At 40.2% G+C, this 8643-nt stretch overlaps 1 protein-coding gene across 1 annotated transcript in view; it reads right to left on the bottom strand.

Annotated features, from left to right (window-relative positions):
* LOC102755193 (reticulon-1-A) overlaps positions 1–8637 on the bottom strand; it is a 22530-nt gene extending 13893 nt beyond the window's left edge. The window contains exon 1 of the mRNA XM_006767655.2: positions 8487–8637. Coding sequence (XP_006767718.1) covers positions 8487–8547 — 61 coding nt within the window. The 5' untranslated portion in view covers positions 8548–8637. The remainder of the gene's footprint in view (positions 1–8486) is intronic.
* Positions 8638–8643: the final 6 nt, after the last annotated feature.

The following is an 8643-nucleotide window of genomic DNA, read 5'->3' as shown; positions in this document are numbered from 1 at the left end:
TTCCTTCTTTCTTTTTTAAATGTGTTTTTATAGATTGTGAGAGAGAGACAGAAAGGGACAGGGAGAGAAAGAGAAACATCAAGGTGAGAGAGAAACATTGATCCATTGTCTCCCATATACACCCCAACCGGGGACATGTGCCTGGCCTAGGAATCAACTGGGAATCGAACCTCAAATTGAAATAGTGACCTTTGAATGCACTAGAAGATGCTTAACCAACTGAGCCATACTGGCCGGGCAGTTAATGCTATTTTTAAAAGGCCAAGTGAGGAAATCCTATTCATAGGTAATATCAGCATTTCAGTTAAAGGCTTGTTGAAAATGACATGCTCTTGACTTTTACTTTTTATTTTAGCAAGCTTCCAATAATTGGTTATGATAACTGACTACCTTCTAAAAGGGATTAGAAGGCTATAAAAACCTCAGTTCTTTACAACCCAGTGTCCAAAGCAGTATAGAAAAGCCAGTTTCTCTGATGCTCATGAGGCAAACAAAATACCATCCCCCAAAGTTAACCAGAAGGAACAGTAACTTTCCCTATTTGAACTTTCCTTTTTTTTTTTTTTTGCTATCAAACTGGAGAAACATAATGGAAATAGAGGCATAAAAATACTTTCAACATACACAGAGACCTTCAAAGATGACATCTTCCAGTCAACAAATTCATGAGCTTCCTCTGCCTTGAAAAGTCTCTTACGTAAGTTAAAACTTTAACTGGTACTTCAGGCGCCCTGAGCCCAGAGAGGAAACTTCTGGAAGGGTCTTTTGCTAATAAAACACCTGCAATGGTTCCATTTCCCAGGCCCTTGCTTCACAGCTCCAAATGCAGCTGAGAGAGCGTCAAGAGAAAAATGGCAGCACTGTTCCCAGAGGTTGAAATCATTCCGTAGATGTTCTGAAAGGGGAGAGGCACTAAGCCTGGTGGTCTGCGCAGACAGTAAAAGAGCACAGCATGGCACCCACACGGGGGATCCTCTACGTGAGCTTTGGTGGAACAATGGAGAAGGAAGGATTTGATGAGCAAAGCCACAGCCAGCAACGATGTCTGGTATTTTAATTCCACGGGAGACAGAAGCAAACACATTCTTCTAATGACTACCCTTCAGAAACATCAACTGCTTTTATGTTTCTGTGAATTTTGTGAAGCAGCTGAATGTGGTTCTGTTTGCTAGTTCTAAGCACCAGGACCACATTTTCCCCTTGTGGCAAAGGTAACACAGTGATGCTTAGGCCCGTTGTCATGGTGATGGGTGGGCCTGGCTAAGTAGTGAACCGGCAGGGCCTAGTATTTAAGACAGTATGGCGAGCTCCTCCTGCTAAAACTCCAGCAAATGGGCTCCTTTAGAGGAGTCTCCACAGGGCAGCTGGCATCAAAGGCAGAGATGGCCATATGGAGAGAAAACGAGACTTTGGGCACATGGCCGTGGAGGGAGGCACCCAGAAAGATTTGCAAGGTATTGAGCAATGAATGTCTTCGTATGCTTTTTCTTTCTTGAAGCTTCCGGGCCACATCAAAATACAAAACTGTTCATTTGGTGGGTGGTCATCCGTCATAACTAGTCCCAAAATCTTAAGTCTGGGCCACACCCTAAAAACCAGCGTTGTATTGGAATAGAAAGGAACCTCGGAGGTAGACAGCTGTTGGTTCTTTATAAAAATAAATGAGTAAATTTAAAAATTTTGACCAATACCATAACAATAAAAGTATTTCTTGAACTAGAAAGATATAAGGAAAAGGAATGATTTCTCTTTGAACTCCCATTCTGTTCAATAAAATGTTATGCCCTTCCTGACCCCTATTACCACTAGATTTGCTCTGTGGAGTGATGAAATGTACCTGAGACAAGACATACAGTATAACCGCTGTGAAACAAGTGAAACTGCAATAAATTCTAAACATTCAAACCTGTGATGGGTGTACTTTTCACTTGTTCATAATGAATGCCAGTTTGGGCAAAGACCTTGTAAGTGATGCTTGAATTATTTTCCTCCCCCTCCGCCCCTCCCGTGGCAATAATGAAAATAAAAAAGAACTTAAGGATTTGATTGCGTGAAAATTATAGCTTTGCTCAGCTTTAACTTAAAAATATAGCTCAAGTTTATTTGGAGGAAATGGAACTCTATATTTCTACGTTCTAAAACTCCTAATGCCGAAACCGGTTTGGCTCAGTGGATTGAGCGTCGACCTGCGGACTGAAAGGTCCCGGGTTCGATTCCGGTCAAGAGCATGTAGCTGGGTTGCGGGCACATCCCCAGTAGGAGGTGTGCAGGAGGCGGCTGATCGATGTTTCTCTCCATTCGATGTTTCTAACTATCTCTCTCTCCCTTCCTCTCTGTAAAAAATCAATAAAATATATTTTAAAAAAAATAAAACTCCTAATAATGTTATCTTATTTAAAATATATGCCATACATTTGGAATACAATTGTAATGATCAAGATTTTTAATGTAGTTATTATTAATTGTCACTTTGGCAGACAATGGCTTTTAAAGGCTTATTAATGTCAAATTCTTAGATTTTAAAGTGTGAGCTTAATAATAAGGCAACTGTGTTTCTTTGAATGTTTGTGTGTACTTCTGTAAGCACTGGAAAGGTGACAGTATGTAAATATTAATACATGACCAGATCTGCACATAACTTAGGACAGCGTGTTGAGAAGGATGGGAAATGTGTTGGTGACATACATTTAATTATTTCAAAAAGAAAAGTGATAGTCTGAAAACGATCTAACCATGTATGTTAGCTTTTGTTTGCTGGATTCAGTGGATTTTAGAACTTGATTCTATCATAAGCTAATTTAAAATATATCGATTACAGATTCTGGTCTCAAATATATTAACTAGTCTAAAGATAAAAAATAATTGAGTAATAATACCATTTTCAATATAAGAAGAAATTAGGAGGAAAGCATGGAGGGGATAGGGAGACGAGAGAGAGAATACTTTTAAAAATGATGAAGTATTAACATTCGTTATCTGTAGGTGGTAGGACTTTGGGTGACTTGCGACTTTCATTTGACCTCTCTTCGTACAAATGGGAATTGTCATAATGTGCATTTACCACTTTTCGAAGAACAATAAAGCCTTTCTTCTCTCCCCAAACTTTGAGACATTTCCTCATAAAGATTCTCTTGAAAATGATAACATAATGCAAAAAATACTTTTATTTTTCAATGGAGTAATAACTACCTACATTTGGTGTGTTATGTGTATAATGAGGCTTTTCTTTCATTAAAAAAAATCCCTTAACTCCTTGCTAAGCTAGTTTTCCCATTGGATCTCATTAGAATCTGCAGAGAGGGAGTTTGCAAATGTAATTATTTATGTTGTAATAGTTGTACAGTATTATCCTGCCCTAGCTGGTTTGGCTCAGTGGATAGAGCATCGGCCTGCAAACTGAAGGGTCCCAGGTTTGATTCCGGTCAAGGGCACATGCCTGGTTTGTGGGCTCGATCCCCAGTAGGGGGCATGCAGGAGGCAGCTAATCAATGATTCTCTCTCATCATTGATGTTTCTCTCTCTCCCTCTCCCTTCCCCTCTGAAATCAATAAAAATATTTAAAAAATAATTGTACAGTATCCTAATAATATTGAGTCCAAATAAAATGGTATATTTGATGGAAAGTGATATTGGTCTGCCTTTATGTTTTTAAAATTGCCTTTACTAAAGATATGTAACAAGAGCTTAGGACAGTGATTGGCACATAGATAATACTGACGGAGAATTTAGGATGATGAATTATAATGATGGTGATGATGACAAAAAATGGCATGAACTGATTAAGACCACTGCCTTGCTGATGAATTTTGCTGTTTGTAAAGAGAGACCCTATGTGAAAATATCCCAGAAGAGGTAAGTGAGAGTTCACTCTCTGGAACTCAGCACTAGTAAAAGAGGTGGTGAGTGCTGAGATGGGAAGAGTTCTAGATTTGAAGCCAACCGTCACCTCTTCACTACTCAACATACCACTTATCAAAAAACCTTGGGCAAGTCACTTAACCTCTTCGAGGCTCTTAATGTCAAAAAGTAAACTGAAAAATCTCAAAGAAGAAGACATTTGACAAATGAAAACTATGTAAATGTGAGGGGTTATTAAATCCGCACAATCACCATTACCTAGATAATTCATAATTTTAGAAAAACCAGTGAGGAAAAAGGCATTGAGGCAGATAGTAGGGCAGTGAGAAGAGGGGAGCCTATGTTTAAATCCAGCTTCTGGAATTACTAGCTGTGTGCCGTGGTAGAAGCCTCAGTTGATAACCTGTAAAATGGGATAGTAATAAAATTTACATGTCATACGTAACACACATGATTTGTGAGGATTAAAGGCAATGATGCAAGTACAGTGCTCAGTAAATGGGCCCAATAAATAACTAATGATGTTGTTGTCTTTAAGATTACTGTGTATATTGCCCAGCTGGTGTGGCTCAGTGGTTGAGCATTTACATATGAACCAGGAGGTTGAGGTTTGATTCCCAGTCAGGGCATATGCCTGGGTTGTGGGCTCCATTCCCAGTGTGGGGTGGCGTAGTAGGCAGCCAATCAATGATTCTCTCTCATCATTGACATTTCTATGTTTCTCTCTTTCCTTTCCCTTCTGAAAAAAGAAAAAGAAAAAAAAGGACTACCGTATAATAAAACACATAGGTGTTTTATTAGCTTATTGTTTCATTGTCATTTCATTTTCACTGAGTAGAATCAGCTTTGATTTATTAACCAATGCTGGGGTCCAACCCCAGCAGGTCCAGGGGGCCCCAAAGGTGTGGACGGAGTCGGCAAAGAAGGAATGACACGAAGACAGCATTCAGTTGATCAGCAGCCTTGCCAGGATCTCTAGCCACAATCTCCAGCCAAGTTCTGTGTCCATGTTCTCTTGCTAGGTTCTCCAGCCACGTTCTCCAGGTTCTCCAGCCAGGTTCTGTAGCCATGTTCTCTCGCTAGGTTCTCCGGCCAGGTTCAGTCGCCAGGTTCTGTAGCCGGCTTCTGCAGCCAGTCAATCTCTATTCCAAAGGTTAGGGTGTTTCTTATCTCCATTCCAGGGAGTAAAGATTATGTAGCTTAAGCATGATTGTTCATAGTTAAAGAGATTAATTACCCGCCTGGCACTTAGTGAAGGGGTTTTTTTCTCTCCCTAACTTCAGGGGAAAATCTCTACCTGGGGAAACAACCTTTCTCGGAGAGGTGACCTTGGTTAAAACACATAGTGCCAAGAAGGTGAGCAAACATATTAAGAACAGTATGCCATATATGCCAGGTCCCTTGAAACAGCAAGGATGGACCGGCTCCCAGCAAACCAATACTGGGTATTAGTATCATTTAAAAAAACTGTGTAGCTTAGTATGATGTAGACTTTTAATCTCTTTAAATGTTCTTATCTATGACTGAAATCTTATGTATTAATAAAATGAATATAAGGTTCCTTTTGCATGTGTTGTACAGTTCTGATGATACAGTGTGTTGGTTTCAGTAGAGTCTTCATGTGATATACAATGGGCTGCAATTTCTCTATGGAAGGTTTAATAACACAGAGAAAACCTGAAGCTCACTTTTTAAAAAAAAATATTTTTATTGATTTCAGAGAGGAAGGGAGAGGGAGGGAGAGAGAGAAACATCAACGATGAGAGAGAATTATTGATTGGCTGTCTCCTGCATACCCCCCACTGGGGATTGAGCCCGAAACCCGGGCATGTGCTCTTGATTGGAATGGAACCTGGTACCCTTCAGTCCACAGGCCGACGCTCTATCCACTGAGCCAAACCGGCTAGGGCTCTCTTTCTTTATTCCCTTTCCAATAAAAACTTTCTCCTTGGAATAGTTCTGGAGGACATTATCAACAATGTTACATGGTCTTCTTTTAACTGTCTTCTTAGCTGCTTCTCGATCACACCCATTTCATCATTTGCATACCAGACCTTGTTCTGCTGGTCTATGGATTGGGCTCAATAAGAATTATTAAACATCGGTAGCTCCAAACCTGACTATGTACTAAACTCACTTGAGGAGCTTTTAAAAAATTATTGATGCCTGGCCCAATTTATTCAGAACCTCTGGCGGTACAGGCATACTTTGAGTTTTTCTGTGTGTGTTTTGTTAAAATATATTTTATTGATTTTAGAGAGGAAGAGAGAGAGATAGAAACATCAATGATGAGAGAGAATCATTGATCAGCTGCATCCTGCACGCCCCCTCCCCCCCCCCGACTGGGGATCAAGCCCACAACCCAGGCATGTGCCAGAATCGAACCTGGGACCCTTCAGTACGCAGGCTAATGCTCTATCCATTGAGCCAAACCAGCCAGGGCCTTTGTGTTTTTTAAAGCTCTCTAGGTGATACTAATGTGCAGCCAGGGTTAATAGAAATTGTTTTTGATAATGGAGCTAAAATGCAGAAAATACACTGAAAATGCTAAAAAACAACAACAACCCCTTTTATTGTAGATTTAGTTTAAATGAAAAGTTCTCCTTCCGGGGAGAAAAAGGAATATTTACCTCTTGCCATTTCTCTTTTATGTACACCCACCTAGTTATTAGTCAATTTTCATCAATTTTCAAGATAATAGCTTTGTTCAATTTGACAAAAGGAAATCAATGGTACTAAAGTCTACCAAAGGTCACTGCGTCCAGAAGACCCTCAATGATCTTGCATTAATCTTCACAAGTTGCTATATATTGGAAAGGAAAATGATTTTTTTCAATGGGTAAGTAATGGCATTTTGTGTCATTTTGTGATTATAAATGTCCATGCATTTTAACCATCCTGCCCCTTATGAGGTCAACTGAGCCAAATATATAGGATTATGACGTATATAAGATAAAATATAAGAAATAATGCTTTATATTTTATACAAATAAAACAAAATCTGCCGTCTTTTGGTATCTACTTTTGGTAAGAATAGAAGAATCCCATAATCATAGTGTAAAAACCAACTCTGTTCTGTCTTTCTGTCCAACTCAACTTGATATTATATCAAGCCATAGCTGGCTGTTGACTGTGTATATCAAACAAACTGGATGAATCTAAACACATAACAAGAATGAAATATTATCAAGAATTGTGCATAAATTCTGCCTTCTGTATACAACATATGCTATTCCATAGCATTGTCATCATTCTCTAAAATTATACTCTTGAATTGCCATACATTTCTTTATGTCCTGGCTTTCAAATGTATTAGGTCCATTTATTTACTTTTGACAGTTGTATCTCCAATAGACGCACCCACACAATTTGAACTTGACTGTATGTATTTTGTCATTGCCACCCAACCTACAAAATCAGAGGCAGAGCAATTTAATTCTTAATTCTAAGGTTCGTGTTTACTTTTTCTTTGCTTAAAAAAATCTACCAAAGAAAAACCCACAGGGCATTAAAGATGAAAAGATATCCTATTCTCTCTGTGATATAAAATTACAAGGGGAAGATGCCAGTTTTTTGGGGGTTTTTTTTTAAACCCACAAAACCCAGCTTCTGCTCCAGGGTATTCTTGGTCCCCCAAGGGATGCTGCAGCCCTGCAGGTTAAGTCAAATGCACCTTCTTCAGAACCATATTTGTTAAATATTAAAAGACACTTCATCTTACAAACACCCCAAGGTTTCTACACGTAATTCATTCTTGCAAATGATCTCCGTCTCCTCCTGTTCTCAAACTGAGCAAGGTGAAGGAGGGCATCTTAATGTAACAAAGGAGAGATGGATGTGTGAAGTATGAGGCTGAATAAAAATGGCTGAAAAGCAATCCAAGCGAGGCTGGAGGGTGGCCACACCCAGTGCTAATATGGACCGTTTCAAAATAAATCTGTTATACCAGAGGGAAGCCAGCAGTGTTTTTTATTTCCCTCTACTTGTTCCACAGACACCGATTATTAATAAATAGTTAGCAGTTACCCCCATGACAGACACAAAAAACCCCTGAAATATTTCCAAGTGAACCCTCCAAATATGTGGCTACGCCATCAAATCTTCAGGATTTGGAGAACTAGTCTGCATTCCCAGTCTCCTTTGTGTGATCACAAATAACAACCCTGAAATGGGTGTGTCCCACTTAACAGAATGCACTAGTGCCCACTCGGTTAATGGTTCTACCAGGAGGCTGCCACCTTTCTGCAGAAATGAAATACAGTGGGATGCATGGAACAATAAGAAAGCATTTTAACTCGGGGATGAGGAGGGATTAAACAAGTACTGAATGGCCAACGGATCCCAAAGAGCTCCCGGAGGAGGCAAAGGATGCGTTTTTAAAAATACTAGCTTGACAACAAGAAAACAAAAAGGGTGGCGGTGGGAGGGAAAATAAAAAAATGGGGGAAAGAAAAAACATCAAACACTATCCATTTTGATTTTTGACATAACAAGTTTACTCCCCCCAACAGAAAGCTCTGGGGGATAACGCATGCAGAGGTCCCACAGGTGAAATGATGCACAATGGCCGAGTCCGGGTCCCGGTTCCCGTGCGCCGCAGGCATGCATTACTGAAATAAAGAGAATACCCTGACTTTTCCAGTTGCTCCACACACAGTCCATCTTGGTGGAATCGGCAGTGGCCTGCATCGTGCGGGCTCTGGGGGCTCGCCGCTGCTGTCCTGGGGGCGGGGAGCGGGCACTCGGGCGTCAGGGCCCGGGCTGCAGCGCTGGGCTGGCTGTGGC

This window comes from Myotis davidii, unplaced genomic scaffold (assembly GCF_000327345.1).
Source record: "Myotis davidii unplaced genomic scaffold, ASM32734v1 scaffold281, whole genome shotgun sequence".
Classification (NCBI taxonomy): domain Eukaryota; kingdom Metazoa; phylum Chordata; class Mammalia; order Chiroptera; family Vespertilionidae; genus Myotis; species Myotis davidii.
This window is presented reverse-complemented; position numbering and strand designations above follow the sequence as displayed.